This window comes from Prionailurus viverrinus, chromosome C2 (genome assembly GCF_022837055.1).
Source record: "Prionailurus viverrinus isolate Anna chromosome C2, UM_Priviv_1.0, whole genome shotgun sequence".
Taxonomy (NCBI): domain Eukaryota; kingdom Metazoa; phylum Chordata; class Mammalia; order Carnivora; family Felidae; genus Prionailurus; species Prionailurus viverrinus.
In genome coordinates this window covers 99,615,004-99,635,798 of record NC_062569.1, presented here as the reverse complement: position 1 = coordinate 99,635,798, position 20,795 = coordinate 99,615,004, and the positions used below count along the sequence as shown (strand labels likewise).

The 20,795-nt window shown below is 43.8% G+C and overlaps 1 protein-coding gene across 4 annotated transcripts in view; it reads left to right on the top strand.

The window, feature by feature from the left end:
• SIDT1 (SID1 transmembrane family member 1) overlaps nucleotides 1-20,795 on the top strand; it is a 112,824-nt gene that overhangs the window by 87,941 nt on the left and 4,088 nt on the right. For all 4 annotated transcript variants that reach the window (XM_047875147.1, XM_047875146.1, XM_047875143.1 and 1 more), the window contains 13 exons: nucleotides 463-534; nucleotides 1,815-1,960; nucleotides 2,810-2,883; nucleotides 4,134-4,200; nucleotides 5,514-5,587; nucleotides 6,762-6,885; nucleotides 7,094-7,211; nucleotides 9,947-10,083; nucleotides 10,763-10,871; nucleotides 15,005-15,081; nucleotides 17,571-17,617; nucleotides 20,184-20,289; nucleotides 20,364-20,474. In XM_047875147.1, the coding sequence (XP_047731103.1) occupies nucleotides 463-534; nucleotides 1,815-1,960; nucleotides 2,810-2,883; nucleotides 4,134-4,200; nucleotides 5,514-5,587; nucleotides 6,762-6,885; nucleotides 7,094-7,211; nucleotides 9,947-10,083; nucleotides 10,763-10,871; nucleotides 15,005-15,081; nucleotides 17,571-17,617; nucleotides 20,184-20,289; nucleotides 20,364-20,474 (1,262 nt within the window). The remainder of the gene's footprint in view (nucleotides 1-462; nucleotides 535-1,814; nucleotides 1,961-2,809; nucleotides 2,884-4,133; nucleotides 4,201-5,513; nucleotides 5,588-6,761; nucleotides 6,886-7,093; nucleotides 7,212-9,946; nucleotides 10,084-10,762; nucleotides 10,872-15,004; nucleotides 15,082-17,570; nucleotides 17,618-20,183; nucleotides 20,290-20,363; nucleotides 20,475-20,795) is intronic.

The window sequence follows — 20,795 nt, the reverse complement described above, 5'->3', positions numbered from 1 at the left end:
GCTTATTGATTAGGTGTTGAGTTTAATCAATTCTTTATAGATTTTGGATACTAGCCCTTTATCTGGTATGTCATTTGCAAATATCTTCTCCCATTCCATAGATTGGCTTTTAGTTTCATTGATTGTTTCCTTCACTGTGAAGAAGTTTTTTATCTTGATGAAGTCATAATAGATAATTTTTGCTTTTGTTTACCTTGCTTCCAGAGACATGCCTAGTAAAGAGTTGCCACAGCTGAGGTCAAAGAGGTTGTTGCCTGTATTCTCCTCTAGGATTTTGATGGTTTCCTGTCTCACATTCTAAAACCATTCTTAGTTAAAGGGTTATACAAAAATAGGTAGCAGGCTAGATTTTGCCTGTAGGTCACAGTTTGGTGAGTCTTGTATTGGACTGATGATTCAAGCTACTTAGAGTTGTGTTGTTTTAGCAACTGGACATGAAGTGTTTGCTTTTCTTTTTAACAGGCTCTGGAAATATGGCGGTGTCACATCCCATTGCTGCCAGCACCCCTGAAGGAAGCAATTATGGGGCAATAGGTATTGCCTACTATGAGTCCATTCATTGATGTATTTCTTAATTCTCCAGAGAATAGGATAAAAAGGGCCTTCCAGCCACTATTAACTGTGTGAGTGGGCAAGGCAGTCATCGTCTAAGATTGTCTTCTCTTTATAAGAGAAATTGGTTGGAAGATCTGGAAGGCTCCTTCCAGCTCCAACCTTCTCTAGTTTGTTATTCTGTGCTAGCCACACTTGAGCAGAATTCCCTACCATGGTTGCCGTCAACTCCCAAAGTCCGTGTGGGGATGTTTTCATACCCGGCCTGAGTTTAGGGCATGAACAGTAAGTATGTCAGAGCCGGTGTCAGGGAGCCCGAAATCAATTGACGAGCTCTTTCATTCTCAGGTTACAGTGGAGTAAGGGCGATCAGAAGACTAAGGCTGTGCTGCAGGTGAACATGGCTGTAGCCTGACAATCGGTCATTTTGGCTAACTTCATAATTGAACCTAGTCATTCACATGGCAACCCCTCAGTGTTCATTGCGTGGCCTGAAAGAGACAGAATTCCTGTGGGTCTGTGAATGGTTTGCTTAATATGTCAGGGAGATGGGCTGGAATCTTTCTTCCTACTCTGGTGTACTGTAACTTTGAGAAGCATGTGGGTTTCATGCAGGCTACTTATTTCTGGCTCTGCAAGAACAGGATTTTTTTTTTTAACTAACTGAACAGAAGCAATAAAACAGAAGGTAGGCTCAGCTCATGTGTTCATCAAGCTGCACAAATTCCCATCTGCTCTGGGAAACATTCATGAGAACACAAGGATTCTTCTTCCTGAGAGTGTTGTTCTCATTATATAATCATAGATGCGGCATGTGGGGGGTTTCAGTGTACAAATACTTTACCCACGAGCAATGTATAGCTGCTGGATATGCGTGTGCTTACACGGGTCTGTGGTTGATGCTATACATAACTGTGCATGTGTATGTTTATATATTTATGTTCATATTGTAAAATATGAAACATGACATATAAGCATAATCTTATTTTTTGCATCCAAGTAGTTAACAGAGCAGTTGCCTTTATGTTCTTAATATGCATTCAGCCCTAGAAATAGACAATTTAAATATAAAAATAGGAGAAGCGGCAAAGTAGAAGTCCATTGAGGAGGTATTAAGAGAAAGAACATGTGTTGTGGGTAAGGAGTTCGTTTTTACCAACACAACATCTTCAAGAATGAGTCAGCACTGCTTTTTGCAGAGAGGGATGGACTGCATGGGTTCTTCCTAGCTTTGGAAGGCAGATGAGTTTTCTCTCTTTCAGAGGAGTCAAGCTCCAGTCCTGGCAGGCAGATGTCCTCCTCCGATGGTGGGCAGCCATGCCAGTCGGACACGGACAGCTCTGTGGAGGAGAGTGACTTCGACACCATGCCAGACATTGAGAGTGATAAGAACATCATCCGGACCAAGGTACCTCTGCCTGGCCGTACTCTTGGCAAGGGCAGAATGTTCAACAGTCAAATACACCTTCAGCAAAGGTCTCAGTTTCCTTTATTTTTTCCCTTCAAGGGAAACCATATTTCCCTGAGGGCTTTTTAGATAAAATATAACTACAGACTAAAAGCAATACCCTGCTAATTAGCATTTCTTTCTGGAGGAAGAAGGTGAGAGAATTAAGGAGAGCAGTACATTAAAACACTCAGGGTCTGGGGACACCTGGCTGGCTCAGTCAGTAATTCATGTGACTCTTGATCTCTGGATTGTAAGTTCAAGCCCCACGTTGGATGTAGAGACCACTTAAATAAATAAAACTTAAAAAAAAATACTCAGGGTCTGAAGTGGATCCACCAGATGAAAGAAAAGATTCATGAGGGGTATACCTGGGAAAACTCTCTGTTTCTGTACCTATCATCCCTCAGGAATAAAGCTCATTTCTTTTTGGCATATATTTATTATATTGTGTTGTATCCAGTAAGGGTATGAAAGTGGACTGCACAGTTTCAATCGTATAATTCAAGAACCACACAGTGGACAACCCCAAAAATGGCAAAACCAGTTCCTGAGATGTAAGAAGCAGTTGAGACTCCCAATAGGTTTTTCTACATCAGCCAATTCTTACTATTTCAGAGAAAATACTAGGGTGTGTATTAGGGTATTCTGGGAAAAACAAAATTGAAAGAAAAGTTTATTAAATAATTTTAATCCCTAGCAATGGATTGGATTGAGAATTTATAAAGCTTTCCTTTGTGTGTCTTCCACAAAAAAAAAAAAAAAAAAGCCAAGTACTTGTTTGCATTCTTTTTTTATTTGATATTTTAGATGTTCCTTTACCTGTCAGATCTGTCCAGGAAGGACCGGAGGATTGTCAGCAAAAAATATAAAATTTATTTCTGGTGAGTAGGTGGCCACTGGGACCATGGTTCCCTTAAGTAAAATGAAAATTTTCTTAGTAAAAGCCATGATCACTTATGGCACACCTTTCAGTTTAATGGGGCAAAGATATAGATGCTTCAAGGATTCATGCCACATTCTATAAGAAAAACAAAAATAAACTACAAAAAGCAGCCAGCCCTAAATTAAATACATAAAAGTAAAAATAAGAATGGTAGTAAAGTGGGGGGATGGGCATTAAGGAGGACACTTGTTGGGATAAGTGTTATATGTAATATGTTATATTGATGGGATGGGTGTTATATGTAAGTGATGTAAGTGATGAATCACTAAATTTCACTCCTGAAATCATTATTACACCATATGTTAACTAACTTGCATTTAAATAAAATTTTAAAATTAAAAATAATAAAATAAAAAACATGAAAAAAAAAGTGTTCATAGTGATTAAAAAGAATCATAAGAATAGTAGTAGAATCCCATATGTTTAGGGAACACACTCAATCCGTTTCCGGAAAGGCAACCTAACAATAACATGTCACCATCTTCCATGGGACACGCTAAACTGAAGCCATTCCCTCTTCTCACCCAGCCTTGCTCTTACAAAAGCCAATGATTTCAGGGACTAGATGTCTACAGCGTCTCAGAGTAGCTGGGAACCACACTGAGAGGAAATGATACCACAGCCAGTGCTAAATAGACCCTGATGCAGCCTCTCTCCAAGCCAAGAGGCTGAGCTGCCTAGCAGGGGACCCCTCTCCCCTCAGAAATCCCAGGCTGATGCTGTGATAGCTCTTTCCATTTTTTTCTCTTGAAGGACGCACTTTTACTTGGATACAGGTATTCGAGGGAAGCAAGGGACAGTGGGGGCCCCATGGAATTTCATAGTGGGACCATCATTTTGGAAGTAAGAGTTATGTAAGAGAGCCACATCCTTTCATGTGATCCATCTCCCGTTACTTGTGCTCTGGTCACTTTTAATCGAAAACATCTAACATCTAATCTAAAACAACCTAAGAAATAGGCCCTCATCAATAATTTGGTTAAAACAGAAGCCGGTATCACTTACAGTTTTACCAATGTTTGTAGGAGTGGGAGGCTGAAGAAATGGGAACTGCATAATCAGTTTCTGATTACTTTTGTAAGTTAATTAGAGAGTTATGGAGTGGAAGGATTCTTATGTTAAAAAATTGAGCAAAAATTCCATTGTTAATTTGGAAATAACTATTTCCGGTTCTTTCTGGCTGCTTAGGAACATCATCACCATTGCTGTGTTTTATGCACTGCCTGTGATCCAGTTGGTCATCACCTACCAGACAGTGAGTACTGCCCAGAACCCCGGAATCCCAGCTTTCGTGCTGCAGGGAGGGATCTTTGCTATGACTTGCAGAGAAAAGTCTATATAACTTGATCTCAGTCCAAGAATTAACTTCCGATTTCGTCTTCAAATTAGACATCTCCATTTCTTCATCTTTGATGGATCTTTAAATCTAGTTCCCAATTGTTTTATCACAGAGGGGCCTGGGACCTCGTATTATTTTGTCTACCAATCTGAAGTCATTACCATAAGCTCATTGAGTCATAATATCTATCAACTATATCTGTTATTTACCAGTCTGAACTTCTGATTATCAAGGGGTAATGAGCGGAGTAAATAAAGTTCCAGTCAAAACAAAGAAACCTGGTATTTAATTTAGCCTGTGCCCTCTCATTGAGGGTACTTTTTAGAAAACTACAAACAGCTTCTTAAAAAAAGGTAATAAGTTTTTAAAAAGCCAATAAGATAATAAAATTGAGAAAATATAAAATAAGAACTAAAATAGAGTAAAAACAAATAAACAAAGATAATAATTAAAACACCTTGAGAATCCCCATTGCGCCTTCATAGAACCTTGGGTCCAGATCACATAATGACCTTCTCTAGCATTTATTTTATGCAAGAAAGCCTACGTAGAAAGCACAAGGGGCTGATGGTGTTTCTAATGCAGTGATTCCCACACTTTGCTGTGCATTAAAATCACCTGAGGAGCTTTGAAATCCTGGTGTCCAGGCTGTACCCTACACCAAATTAGGTCCAAGTCCCTGAGAGTAGAACCAAGCATCACTACTGATTAGACCCCCAGTGATTCTAATGTACAGATTTCTAAGTTTGAAAGCCATTGGTCTAATAATTTGGCCAGTTTCCTACTCACTATATGATGAGGACAAGGACTTTTATGAGGTTTGGGCAGCACTGCTTATAATTTCCATACTCTCTTACTACTCCAGGGCCCTGTCAGAAGATACCGCTGTGCTATGGTCTAGGAAGGTTCTTAATGATAGAGATGGTGAGAAAAATGGAAAACTGAACACATGCTTCCTCCTGTCCACATGCCCTGTGGTTATCACTCCTACATAGAGAATGGGATAGCTCCACACCCTCCCAACATGCATCCAGAAAATAGAACATATCATGACGGTCCTAGTTAGCCTGTGCTGCGTAAAGGCAGCAGACAATGACCCATCCCCTGCTGAGAAGGAACACTGGTTATATGGTAAATCACTGTGAGCATTGCCTGCCTTTTGTGGTTTCAGGGTGGGCTCAGTAGATGGAGAAAAACTGCATCTGCTCCTCTCGCTCTTGATTTTGCAGGTGGTGAATGTCACAGGCAATCAGGACATCTGCTACTACAACTTCCTCTGTGCTCACCCATTGGGCGTCCTGAGGTGAGCCCTGGCCTCTGGTTGCCCATGAGACATTTAGAGATTCCTTTCTGTGAGATGCGATTTCAGTTTTTAAAAATACTAAACACTGGGGCACCTGGGTGGCGCAGTCTGTTAATCCTTCGACTCTTGGTTTCAGCACAGATCATGATCTCACAGTTCAGGAGTTCGAGCCCCCTGTCAGGCTCTGCGCTGACAGCTGCAGGGTCTGCTTGGGATTCTCTGGCTCCCTCTCTCTCTCTGCCCCTCCCCCCACTTGCTCTCTATCTCTCTCTCTCAAAATAAATAAATAAACATTAAAAAAAAATACTAAAAACAACTATGGATTACTACCCCAGTCAAGGGTAAGGAGGGATGAAATCAAAAAGTTGAGACCAGATATCATTCTTTCATTCCTGTATAGGGGCCTCAGGAAACATTCCTAAGAAGAAGACAGGGACATTTTTGAAAACATCAGGTCCTAGCTGTGACGACACTCATCCACGGGCATGAGCTGCTCATATGTTAATCCACTGAACAACCTCATAAGATAGGTAGGATTAGCATCACTTCCATCTTCAGATGAAGACACTAAGGCTTACAAAGGAACTTGCAGAACGTCCCTCAACTATTAGTGATGCCAGGACCTGAACCCAGGCCTGCTGCCTCCAAGGCCATGGTCTAGCCACCAGAACATAGTGAAGTGGAAAGAACAGACTTCTTGTTCCAGAACTGAACCAGCCTCAGTTTCCTGAAATAAAGCAACTGACCATGACCGGCTGACACGTCACTATTACAGAGCTGAATATTGACACATATAGCATGGGTCCATCTATGAGAATTCCCTCTCACAGTGTAGCTGAAACACTTGGCTAAACTGCCCATCTTTGGAGCAGCTCTGTTTCCTGGGATTCATTCCATGCCAGTGTCGTCAGGATAAGAGAGGATTGGGTGGGTGTTGGGGAAGCCACACAGGCATCCCAGGGAGGAAATGGGCATGTGATCACAGGTTAGGCATTCTAAATTAAAGGAGTAAGGTTAAAGATGATCTCTGATGATTTGCTAGTCCTGAAATCTTATGAAAAGTCTAGGTAGAAAACGTGGAGTGCTGAGTGTACTCACTCATTCAAGCATTCATTCATTCTCTGAATATCTTGGATCACCTCGACTCTCTCATGGTTTCCTTCTCCTCCTTTAGTGCCTTCAACAACATTCTCAGTAACCTGGGCCACGTGCTCCTGGGCTTCCTCTTCCTGCTGATAGTCTTGCGCCGAGACATTCTCCATCGCAGAGCCCTAGAAGCCAAGGACATCTTTGCCATGGTGAGGAGAGGGAGGGTAAATTGGATGTGGGAGCTAGGAAGGGTCATGGTTCCAAGAAGGATATGCAAAGGGGAGGGACATCTGGCTTGATGGTGCGGTGATGGGTTATGTGTAATGAACAACAGGAGGCCAGAAGCTTGGGTTTCCAGATCCTGTGGTTCTGTCACTGATGGTGTCTTTCCATTGACAACACTTTCTCCTTTTTCAGGATTATGGGATTCCTAAACACTTTGGTGTTTTCTATGCTATGGGCATCGCGTTGATGATGGAAGGAGTGCTCAGTGCTTGTTACCATGTCTGTCCTAATTACTCCAACTTCCAGTTTGGTAATTAGAATTTACATCAACCACACAAATTTAAGTTATGGGAGTCCGGTCCTGGGACCCTCCACAAAATACCGAGGTCATGCATGCAAGAATTAAATATTTTATGTGAGCTAAAGTGATTCAAGGGCACTTCCCCACAGGGTGTGGTTTCTACATGTTGTACCATTTTTTCTCTCTGACCACTTTCAGACTAGAAAACACTCAACAGTGAATGATGATCCCATGACTAGATTTGTAGGTGGGCAATGGGCTAAGTATTAGGCAGCAGGGCAGATAGAATTCAACAGACACCTGGAAAGTTTCCTCAGTATAATTTGGCCTTAGTAATTAGACTGCTTTGGGTCGAAAATAATAGAAAGCCCAATTCAACTGGATTAAATAATAAGGACAATTATCAGCTCACCTTCTGAAAGTCCAAAGGTGGAAAGGGCTTGCAGTTGATTTATCTGGTGGCTCTGGCTCCAATTCTCCATAATCCCTTAGGTTATGCGGAGCCTGCAGGCTGATTTTATCCTCAGGCTATCAGGAAACTCATGATGGCAAAAATAGCTCCAGCGAGTCCTGGCTTCCTGTCTCTATCTACTTCATGATGTCTGGTGGTTACAGCAAGCTGGTTTCCACGAGCCTTCATTTAAGAGCAAGGAAACTTCTGGGGCGCCTGGGTGGCTCAGTCGGTTGAGCGTCTGACTTTGGCTCAGGTCATGATCTCACAGTCCGTGAGTTTGAGCCCTGAGTCGGGCTCTGTGCTGACAGCTCAGAGCCTGGAGCCTGCTTCAGATTCTGTGTCTCCCTCTCTCTCTGCCCCACAGAGCCTAGAGCCTGCTTCGGATTCTGTGTCTCCCTCTCTCTCTGCCCCTTCCCTGCTCATGCTCTGTCTCTCTCTGTCTCAAAAATAAATAAAAACATTTTAAAAAATTAAAAAACAAACAAAAAACAAAAAGAGCAAGGAAACTTCTTTGCGAACCCCCTCTCCCCCCAGATAACATTCTTCCATGCCTCAATAGTTTAAATAGTCATGAGCCATTCCAGATTATTCTCCAGGTGCTGGTTAGCTCAAGCCTGGGTTGGGACATCAATCATGGTGGCAAAGGAGGCAGATCACCTTTTAGACCAGTGAGAACCATCCGACGCACCACAGGTGGAGTTCGCTTTGCTGGAACCAGTAGGCTAAAAAGGCATGCATTTCTGAATTGAAAATGGGGCTGAGGCAGTTGAGTTACTAACATGCTGTCAGGAAGGAGAAAGGTGAGAACAGGTGCCAGTAGTAGTGACCTCCACACTCAAGGAGAAGAATTTTAAAAAGTCATTTTTATCTTTGGACTCTAGCCTCTGTGGGCCCAGAACACCACAGAAATTCTCTGCCACATTTAATTTTTTTTTTAATTTAGAAACACTTTTAACAGAGAAAACTACAGAGAACAATATCATTCACCACTCAGAATGAACAAATGCCAACATTTAAAAAATACCTGCCTTAAATCTACCTTTTAAGAAATAACACGTTGTGGGGCACCTGGCTGGCTCAGTCAGTACAGCATGCAACGCTTGATGTCAGGGTCGTGAGTTCAAGCCCTGTGTTGTGCATGGAGATTACTTAATTAAAAAGAAGAAGAAGAAGAAGAAGAAGAAGAAGAAAGAAAACGTGACAAAGTTGAGTCCTTTGAACTGTTTTCCAAACTTATTCCCCTCTTCCGTCCTCAGAGGCAACAGCTTGACTAATTTGATATTTTATCAGTCTAGTTTTTATAATTTTACTACATTTGTAGTAAGTTAATATTTACCTATCAAACTATGTTCTACAATGTTTTTTTGTCCAACAATGTTTTCAAGATTTATGAATATTGAATCAAAGGCATCCAGTTCTTTCATTTTTAAGGACTGTCATCTTCTGTAATAAAAATATGTATACTACATTTGTCAATTCCTCTACTGAACAACATTTAGATGTTGCCAATATGTTGCTATTGTAGACAGCGCTTCAGTGAACACCCTTACATACTTCTCTTTGTGCACATGTGAGAAAGGTTCCCTGGGACACCTAGAAGTAGAATGTTGGAGTCACCTGGACCAGTCACCATCTTACCAAGAACTTCCAAGTTTCTCCAGAGTGTTGATTCCTACTCCCACTAGCTGCCTGAGAGTTCCCATTTCCCTATATCATCACTAATATGTTACCATCAGACATTGAAATGTTTTGCTACACTCTTGAGTAATATGGGACATTGCCTTGTTGTTCCAGTTTGCATTTCCATCACTGTCATACAACTAAGCCACATTTAATTTCTAGCTACTTTCCATCCCTAGGCTGTAAAGCTATATATGAGCAATCAATTATATGAGCTATATATTGAACAATCAATGTGGTTATGTTTCAGGACGCAGATAAGGACCTTCCACACCCACCTAGCATTCTTTCCATGGTCACAGTGCCCTAACTGTCACCAGTATGGACTCTTGCTGTTGCTGTTGAACACCAGCATTTAAACGCAAATACCCCTGCAAGCGGGGATAGTCAATTATTTATCCTATCATCAGATACTTTTCTTCTGTGAGTGGAGTATGTGGGGTCTGGCCAGAGAATGTGCCTGTGGAGGCTGCCATGTTGGAGGTCTCCACTCAAACTGAGGGCAGCAAATATTCTAGGGCCTGAAGGCAGGGGGTTTTTCAAGACTAAAGAGAAACTGTCTGTCACCTACTGGATCCTGATTGTTTTGGCTCCCCCTGTGCGCCCTCAGACACCTCCTTCATGTACATGATCGCCGGCCTCTGCATGCTGAAGCTCTACCAGACCCGCCACCCAGACATCAATGCCAGCGCCTACGCTGCCTACGCCTCCTTCGCGGTGGTCATCACGCTCACTGTCCTCGGAGTGGTGCGTCCCTCCCCGTGGCCTTCAGCCCGGCTTTCCAAACATACCCCCTTGGGAGGTTTTTTTGTTTTTTTGTTCTTTGTTTTGTTTTGTTTTGTTTTGTTGCTGTTTGTTTGGTGGACCTCAGGGGAACAGGTTTGAATTAATTACAATCCTTGGTTCCTGCCACATGGCCATCATGAGTCAATTCATGGCATTTTATTCAGTTATTTAGCTATTTATCTCTAATAATGTAATAGGCACCTGTAAAACTACCACCCCTGGAGAGTTCCACTGTAAAGCTGGGACCTCACTCATGTGAGAATGGAATAGAGATGTTCAAGCTGATGGGAAAGGCAGACTTAAAAGAGCAGAAGCGGCTTTCTAAATGTGCAGGGACACATGTCCATTGTCTGCAGTCATTGTCAGAGCATTAGCTCCCAGCTTTAGACCTATTGCCCCTAACTGTTGATGTTCGGTGCCTCACCCATTTCCTCCTTCTTCCATTTTTGCTTGGCCAGGTAGCCATTCTTTTTTGTGCAGTGTGATCCCTGTGAGCTCACAGAAGTTTGGGGGGGGGGGGTGGGGATCAAAATGCATGCACAGCTCAGTTTTTGACTCCTTATGCATACATGAGAGAATGATTTTCCGGAGTTCTGTGGGGAAAACCCTGGATGAAGGTAACCTCCATCTTTACTCCTAGGTGTTTGGAAAAAACGACCTGTGGTTCTGGATCATCTTCTCCGCAATCCATATCTTGGCATCTCTAGCCCTTAGCACCCAGATCTACTACATGGGTCGTTTCAAGATAGGTGAGTCACCTGTTGCTCTACACTAACACACTGATTAACTTACCTCAAGAAAGCATTGTCTTCGCTCACCCTAAATGGAAGTGTTGCTGGTCATCATGAACACGTGCTCTGAATTCTGGGTATTTTATAACGTCCTCTCCTGTGTAGGATTACAATGAGCTATTGCCACTGTTCTGATTCCAACTGAGAAACTAAGGTGGTCATACTCAGACTTGAGGCAGACCCCCAGCCCCAAGACCCAGTGCTTTATAACTCACAGACTTTGAAAGTGTGTTTGAAGAATGGTTGGTCAGCACTCCACCCATTCCACCTACAGAAATAGCTTTCAGACTGTAACATTTAAAACGAGCATTTCTCCAAGTAGCCTACATGGTTATCAAGAATGAATTTTATATTGTTTTCAAATCCTGGAACTGGAGCGTTTTGAGACTTAGGAATCATAACAGGTGGGACATCTGCTGAACTACCCCGACAATGTGAACGTATCACATTAGAGCACTGCGTGCTCCATGGGACCAGCTTCTGCCCTGCTGCTGTCAGTCAGCATGCACGGGAACAGATAGATTGAAGTCATGTTAGAGCATTTAAATATCCCCAGGCCGTTTAAGGTCCAGGAAGCCACACTTAAATATTCTTTTGTATATTTCAAGAAAAATAATTGTGTATAAGCATAGGCTGAACCCTCGTATTTGCAGAGCCCAAAGCAAAAGTGTAAATAAAAGCCCACTAAAAAAAAACTTAAGTTGTAAAGCAGACTTAAAAATCTATTAAATACGTGGATAGAAGGAAGGGAGGGAGGAAGGCAGGGAAGCAGGCCAACAAACTGATAAATATATATGCCTTCATTACAACCTAGAAGGTCCAGGTTCAAATTTAAAATTGTCATTTCCTCAGAAGGACACTCCAGAACATAACTGTATTGGAGAGCTGGTCCCCAGCCCCTGCCCCTCTCTTCTTCCCACGCTGGCTCTGTCCTGCATCTTAAGGGGTCTCACAAGTATGTACATGGATATTCTTGCCCAGCATTCAGCTGGCCCTTCCTTGCCCCTAGAAGTGCCCGCTCCAGGGGTACCATCTGTCCTCAGGAAGGTAGACTAAGGAAGGGGGCTATCAGGTTCTGCGAGGGGACTCAGGTCCATCTGGGCGGGGAATTCTGGGATCTGGGAATTCAGAATGTGGCCTAGAAGGAGTATTCATTTGCCCGGCAGACCCCTTACTCACTAGGGAATGAGGCCTTTAAAATACAGCCAGGTCTAAGAGTGATTCTACATAACCAAGTAACTTTCAGATTAGAAAGCTGAATAAAACAATTTCTCATTTTGGCAGCTTAGTTTTCCCCTGTGGCACAGTCAGTAGATTTGCCCGTGGCAATAACAGAGCCAATGTACCTCCAAATCGCCCAGTGGAAGCATCATTAAATGGTTGTGCAGAGCATTTGGCTTGATGCTCTGGTCATGCCCCATCCTCCAGATTCAAAGGTGAGTGAAGGCATACAAAGTCAACTTTGAAAAGGAAAATAATTTGGAGCATGGTTGTTCTGGTTGCTCCCTGAGTTGGAAAAATAAACTTGAATACAGATGTATGTAACAGTGTGACCGTTAATAATACATACAGGAACTTTTAATATATCTATACCACTTTTGCCCCATACAATTTTGCAATACCGTATTGGTTTACCTTCTGAAAAAGGAGAGATGTAATGTAGCATATTATGACCATGTAATAGTCTGTAGGGTCTCAACAGGAAAAAGATGTCACACAGAAAGATGAAGGTTTTAGTCACAAAGGGACTGTTCATAAGACAAGGTCAAGGTAGAGGAGAATGAACGTGGTAGTCTGGCAACCTGGGGTAAGTAGCAGAGAAACTCTCATATCCATTAGTCCAAAGGACAGGAAGGAAGTAGTTACCAAAATGTGGAAGGAGAGGAAGTCACCCTGAAAGACACGGCCAGTCTGAGGCAACCTCACAGGGAGGGCAGAAGGTGGATAAGTACTCTGAGCTCACTTTTCTTCTTGTGTCCCTCCAGTCTCCTACTGGGGCTTCCCATTGTCCAAATCCATGGAGAGTGAGCAAATCCACTTACGTGGTCCTACAGTCAGGCTTGTGGGCCTGGTGCAGGACAGAGATGCGGCAAATGGGTTTGCAAGGGTAAATGGAAGACAGCCAGTGCATAGCACTACTGAGTATTTTCAATTTCTCTACCCACCTCTTCCCGAGGTGGTCACAGACTTACCAGAGTCCAAAGGAAAATGTCCTGTTCTATGGTGACAATGATTGCATCTAAATTTAGTCCAAAGGCAGGAAGCTGAGTTAGTGGACAATGGTTCAGCCAACACCAGCCTCTCCGTCCATTTCATAAGCTGCCTTTGCTTTCTGCAATGACATACCTTCTCCGTGGCCCTCAGGCCGCACCTGCAAATGAACGTGGATACAGGAAAGGCAGCAGCAATGGGGCAGAGCATCTTCTAAGGAGGACAGAAAACCATGGAGCCACTTGCCCAGATCATGACTCTGCTACCAGAGCCCAAGGAAAGGATGGCAGGGATCACTTGTGAGAGAGAATGGATTGCAAAATGCAAGTGGTGCATAAAGGAGATAGGGAGAGACAGACTCTGATTCACTCTTTGAAGAAGAGGAAACGTCTGAACGTTTGAGACAGGCAGGAAGTTTCTGTGTTCTTTATGATGAGCAAACATTACTTTTTTTAATTGGAAAATAAAACTAAAGTCATCGTTTTGAGAGAAAAATAAAATGACCAGTAGTTTACCTGTTTGGCTACCTTCTTATATCATTTTCTTTTCTCATTTATTCCCTGCTTCCCTCCGATTCAGATGTGTCTGACACAGGTAATGTTCAGCCACCCTTCCCAGGGCTCTAGATTGCTTTCTTAACACAGCGACCTGTGTGACTGTCTGCCAGCCTGGCTCTCTGAACACCCCTTCCAGGTTGGGCAGGATCAGCTTATGGGGAGGGGGCCAGAGAGAGGCTCAGAGGAAAGGATACACTCCAGCCCAGCCTGCCCTGCACGTCTTCTGGACTATTGCATGGACCCATCCCATCCCCTCCCTCCCTCAGTATATCTGGTCTAGTGAAGTCTGGTGAAACTGACCCCAAGGGTAAATGTGAGGAGGAATGGCATTCACAACACAGCTGGGGTCCCCCCTGGTTGAAATGCTTGCTTTGAGCAGACCTCAGCCTTGCCTGTGATGTCTACAAGTGTAGACTGTTCACAGAAAGACAGCTCCACCTGTGACCCTCACTCTGTTCATAGAACAATTGTAACACACACATGTGCTGTGTTTCATTCTATGCTTCTGAAGGATCGCATTTAAAAATTCTTCCCGATCTTTTGCTCTCCATCGTAACTTGCATTCCTTTGATTACTGTTGCAGTACAAGTTTAGACTCTCTGAATGTGCTCCATAGACTTCAGTGTCCCTTGGCTCAATTCTTACTGACTTACAACCACATGGAGAAATACAGATTCGAATTTTTACAGGCTAAGATTTCCCATCCTCTAGAGAGAGAAGATGTTTTAAGGTACCTGGAGGGGCCCCATAACATCTCTGCTATAAAGGAAACACCTCTGCACTAAACTGTACACAAAGGGGAACTTAGCTGATGGAGACGATAGAGGCGCTGGCTGGCCACTCAAATTATTTGTGAGCATTTGTCACATGGGTCCACCTCACTTGCCTTTTTCTGCAGTATGATGCCTGGATACAGCACACCTTACAGGACACCACAGGCATGTACAGGCACAATTTTTTTTAATTTTAATTTTTTAAACGTTTTTTCATTTTTGAGAGAGAGAGGCAGAGGGACAGAGAGAGAGGGAAACAGAGGATCCAAAGTGGGCCCTGAACTGACAGCAGCAAGCCTGACGCAGGGCTCAAACTCACAAACCGTGAGGTCATGACCTGAGCCAAATTTGGATATTTAACTGACTGAGCCACCGGGGCGCCCCACAGGCACCATTTTTTAAAGCAAACATCTGTTGCTGACCTAATAAGTACAAAGCACCATTTTTATAAGGTGAAGACGACATCATCTTGGCCCTAAATCTTGGGCCGTATGGGAGTATTCTGTAGTATCTCTGACTAAGCTTTACTATGCAATTGTGTCATCGGCAGATTTGGGGATTTTCCGAAGGGCCGCTACGGTGTTCTACACGGACTTCGTCCAGCAGTGCAGCCGGCCTCTGTATATGGTACGTGCGTGCTCCTGTGTGCCTTGGCCTTGTCCCAGAGAGAAGGGGAACAGTATGAGGGGCAGGCTCAGGGCAGACACTCAGGTTCCCTAAATCAAGAAGGCCAGATGGCCCAGGGTGGCTGAGCTCCAAGTAGGGGGAAGAAGCATGTTCCTTACTCTTCTTCTTGCTCATAAAAAACAGACTGGGATAGATCCATTTTTATACATGAAATACTGCTAGTGTTTAAAGAAGAAATCTGTGTATACATACAAAACTACGGAACAGTGACAGTTGCTATGGGGAAGGATCAAGGCAGGGTGTCATCCAAAGAGGTATGATTATTTCACTTGTGGAAGTGCAAAGGGCACTCACTGGATAATTATACCATGACAGCAGGCATAAACCAGGCTTGTCCCAAGAAAACTGGGCATCTGTCACTCCGGTTGCTTTCATCAAGAACTGAACACTTTAAGGGGCACCTCGGTGGCTCAGTCGATTAAGCATCTGACTTCAACTCAGGTCATGATCTCACAGTTCACAAGTTTGAGCCCCGCGTCGGGTTCTGGGCTGACAGCTCAGGGCCTGGAGCCTGCTCCAGATTCTGTGTCTCCCTCTCTCTCTGCCCCTCCCCCATTCATGTTCTGTCTCTCTCTTTCTCAAAAATAAATAAACATTAAAAACTTTTTTTAAAAAGGAACTTAACACTTGCCACACCATACACTGGTTTAATTTGTGTACATTGTTTGATTTTTACAGTAAGCAAGGATATTTTCTTCAAAATTGTGGTTATTACTTACTGGTTGAAATGCAAGTTCTAAAAATTCTCCATCACTGTTTTCAGTATATCATACATTTCTACACTAGGCAGAACGATTGGGACCCTGGTCCCAGCTATATCTTGGCTCTCTGGCCAGTGAGTGACCTTAGGAAGGCCACATACGTGCTGGGAGCCATTACCCCAAACTTTCCACCATGCTGTGGTCAGAATTCCTGATACTGTTTGGGCCTGACACACAGGAGTTCACGAAGTACCTGCTAATAATTTATGATCAAATAGTTTACGATCATATTGACATAAAGGAATATGAGAATATTTTCACCCTCTAGAGCTTGGGCAGGAACTCTATTGAGGGGACTGAGGCTGAAGGGTTTTATTTACATGAGAACTTAAAAACCCAGTAGGGCTGGGGCTCCTGGGTGGCTCAGTTGGTTAAGCGTCCGACTTTGGCTCAGGTCATGATCTCGTGGTTTGTGGGTTTGAGCCCCATGTTGGGCTCTGTGCTGATAGCTCAGAGCATGGAGCCTGCTTCAGATTTTTTATGTCTCCCTCTCTCTGCCCCTCCCCTGCTTGTGCATATGTTCTCTCTCTCCCTCTCTCTCTCTCTAAGAATAAATAAACATTAAAAAAAAAAACAAACCAGTAGGACCTGTGAGTATTTTGAGAGTTAAGCCTGCCTTAGCTGTGAGCCATGAGGAGCAATTAATGTTTGTTTGTTTACTCACATTATGTGATGTAGACTGTCTTTTTTTCTAGCAGACTATTTTTCTTTTATTTTTTTTTAATGTTTATTTTTGAGAGAAAAAGAGAGAGAGAGAGAGTGAGCAGGGGAGGGGCAGAGAGAGAGGGAGACACAGAATTGGAAGCAGGCTCCAGGCTCTCAGCACAGAGCCTGATGCAGGGCTTGAACCCACGAACTGTGACATCATGACCTAAGCCGAAGTCGGACGCTTACCCAACTGAGCCACCCCGGTGCCCCAGAGCTAATTTTTTTAAAGGAAGATATTTCCTCCAAGCTAGATGGATCACCCACAAAGACAGAGAATCAGCACTTTTAAATAGTCCATGAGGACATGCAAATTAAAGTACAATCAGATGCCACCTAAAAGTTTTACACTGTATGCAAAGAAGCAGGACCAGGTTGTGAATTAATCTCTATCAGAGGAACTTTCCTTTGAGATGGACCTCTCCTAGTTCACCCACCACCAACATCTTTAGTGTTAAGGGCTGTGTGTTTAGAGACCGGGAGCCTGAGCGTTGCAGGACCTCCTTGGAGTCAGAGTAATGGAGAGGAAACGGGAGCCATACGGGTGAGCCCCGAGAGCTGCCTCGTGGCTCGCTAAGTAACGGCGCAGGGAAACAGTGCTGGATTACATTACAGCAACGGCAGAATTCTTTTCACTACCGAGTAATCTGCACACATCACCAACTTCCTCAAGAAGTGGGGCCGGGGTGCCCAGCTGCCCTACACACTGGTGGGGGAAACAGTAAGAGTCCTGCTTTACTCACCGTGTTTTCTTTAACAGACACAAAGTCACATCCGTTCACAGACCGAGGCCTCGCCATTTGTTCCCATAGGAGATTAGTGTCCGCCTGCAGGCACAGCTCTCTTAGAACCATGGAAACTCTTTTCACCAGGCAATTGTTTCCCCATAATTGATGCTGCCCCTACAAGTAGGTCAAAAGAAAAGAGATGTGTGCAGTCTCTCATCTGATGTTTTCTTTCCAGGATAGAATGGTGTTGCTCATCGTGGGGAATCTGGTTAACTGGTCCTTGTAAGTAGTCTTAGGAAGACACGTTTTTCTCTTTATTGATGTCTGTAACACGGCGGTTTAGCTTTCCTTGGCTGTCATTTATATAAAGAAATGTGAAATTAAGGAGCGTGTAGGACTGTGCTTGCCCTAGGGACTTGGAAGAAAGGTATTTTTTCTCCACAAAGAACACACTAGGAAGCCTTGTGTACCAACGGTGGTCTCTTTTAAAGTGCTGCGTTCAGCACCTTGATGCATTGAGCTCATTTGCACCACAAGACCAACATCAAATCTGTTATCTACATGGATAGACTATGTAGATAGTTAGATGCTAGAGATTATTCTAAAAGTTACAAACATGAAGCATAGTTTTAAAGTCTTGTAGAACTTTCCATCAAGGCTACCCAGTAGACATTTCCCTTTCTTACTAAATGTGTGTGTGCTTGCGTGTGTGCATGAGCGTGTGTGCATGAGCGTGTGTGTGTACAAGTCTCTTTCCTCTTTATTTCTTGCCCTATGGTTCTCAATCTTCCTACTGAACCAATATCCCTTTTCTTCTTTTCCCTCATTATTACCTGGGCTTTTTTCCCTCCGATGGCTTCAAAATAGAACAGTACAACAGACCTATATTTTTGTTATCTGTAACTATTTTATACAACCTATTCTCAACTTTAAAATGTGAGTAAGTGAGCTGTTTCATTAGTCTACCCCAAGTCAGTAAGTTTAGTTGCTTTTATTAGTGGTTCTTAGCTGATATGCTAAAAAGGTCAGTGACCTTTGATAGAAAGATGACTCCTGCCCCCCTTTAAGACATGAAAGGATTGAAAACAGAGGCGTACCTTCGGGGAAAGCCAGAATCGGGTTTTGAGAATTCAAATCTTACTTGGGGCATATGCTTGTGGAAGAAATTTCCCATTATGTTGTCACCCAGGGATTACCTCGGGGTAAGCGCCATGCCTGTGAAGGACCCCTCCTTGATGTAGAGACACGTCGAGATGGGTGATTCTTGGCAGTGGTCACCTGTGGCACTCTTCTTGACCTCTCTTTTAGGGAGGACCCCACAGTCCTGATGACTCTGTAAGATAGGGTGCAGGGTGCTCGTGGGAGAAAAGGGACCAGCCCCTTGATAATGAGCACCTGATAACTATGTCCCCAGTGCTCACAAACACCTGGCTTGTCCCCACCCCTCCCATGACCAAAACCAAACCCACGATCTGCTCACAAGACAAGGTAAATGGCCTCTCTTTTCTTACATAGGCGCTCTTTGGGCAGCAAGGTCTGCAGGGATGAATGGGGTGTGACAACACACCGGCACTATGGGAACCTTGTGGAGGGTTGGCTTCCTCTTTGTTTCTCCATCTTCAGTTTCCCATGGACACTACAAGACATGGAGTGACTTCATGTGAATCTTGAATGTTATTTTAAAAGAAATTTGGGGGAAAAAAGCAGTGCTAAACCCCAACCAAACTAAACTTCAGTATTTTTTTAAATTTTTTTTTAACGTTTATTTTTGAGACAGAGAGAGACAGAGCAAGAACGGGGGAGGGGCAGAGAGAGAGGGAGACACAGAATCAGAAGCAGGCTCCAGGCTCTGAGCCATCAGCCCAGAGCCCGATGCGGGGCTCGAACTCATGGACTGCGAGATCGTGACCTGAGCTGAAGTCGGACGCTTAACCAACTGAGCCACCCAGGCGCCCCTAAACTTCAGTATTAATGTAAAAACCATAGGGGAGCCCGAGTGGCTCAGTCGGTTGAGCTTCCAACTCTAGATTTCAGCTCAGGTCACGATCTCATGGTCAAGGGATCAAGCCCCGAGTCCAGTTCCATGCTGGATGTGGGGCCTGCTTGGGATTCTGTCGCTCTCCCTCTCTCTCTGCCCCTCCCCCGCTCATGCTCGCTCTCTCTCTCTCTCTCTCTCTCTCAAAAATAAACAAACATGGGGCGCCTGGGTGGCTCAGTCGGTTAGACGTCCGACTTCAGCCCAGGTCACGATCTCGCAGTCGGTGAGTTCGAGCCCCGCGTCGGGCTCTGGGCTGACAGCTCAGAGCCTGGAGCCTGTTTCCGATTCTGTGTCTCCCTATCTCTCTGCTCCTACCCAGCTCGTGCTCTGTCTCTCTCTCTCTCAAAAATAAATAAACATTAAAAAAAATAAAATAAAAAACATTTTTAAATAAATAAGTAAATAAATAATAAAAACCATAGACAGTTTTTTGTTGATAATGTGTGGCAAGCCAATTTCGAGATAATTCTATTGCTAGTAATCTAGTCTAATGAATTAATCTTAAATGCAAAAAAAGAGAAAAGCATAATACGTCTGAAGGTAGTGATTTATCCATTGCACTGTTCTTTGTAATGAAAAGCCACAAGGCAAAAGGAAAACTATTTCAACTAGAGAGGAAAGAGGATTGTGGTACATCCACTTATGGGAACCTTACAATCATCAAAAATGCCAGGTCTGAAGGAGGTGTTGTAATTTACTTGCATTAGAGGTTTTTCTTTAACTCCCTTCCTCCCCAAAGTGGAGGTGAAAAAGCCAACAATGTTACAAACCCAGCTTGATGCCTACATACTAATCCCTCCCTGCACCCAGCGCCCTCTTTGGACTGATCTATCGACCCCGGGACTTCGCTTCCTACATGCTGGGGATCTTCATCTGTAACCTGCTGCTCTATCTGGCCTTTTACATCATCATGAAGGTGAGAGTGGGCACCGGGAGCCGCCCGCCCTGGGTCTGAAAAGGCCGCGAGCTGCATCTGCTTTCCATCCACAGCTCCGCAGCTCGGAGAAGCTCCTCCCCATCCCGCTCTTCTGCATCGTGGCCACGGCTGTGGTGTGGGCCTCCGCTCTGTATTTTTTCTTCCAGAATCTCAGCAGCTGGGAGGTAAGAGGGCAGTTTTCTTTTCAGAGGAAATGTTCTCCCTCCCTCTTGCCTTTTTGATCTTCCCACTTCCCTCTCCGTGTGCTTGTTGCTGTTTGTCTTTGAAATGAAAGCTTTCTCTAAAAGGGATGGTGTTTAATGTCCACACATAAATGTCATGCTGTCGTCATTGTCAGAGTAGGCCTCGTCAAGGTGTGAGCCCTCCAAACAGGGCAGATTGGATGCTCATTACGTGTTGTATTATGACTCTCTTGCCCATGGATGTTTAACGTGTGCCAAACCTTCATTAGTGTATCTTCTCATAATCCTATCCATAAACAAATA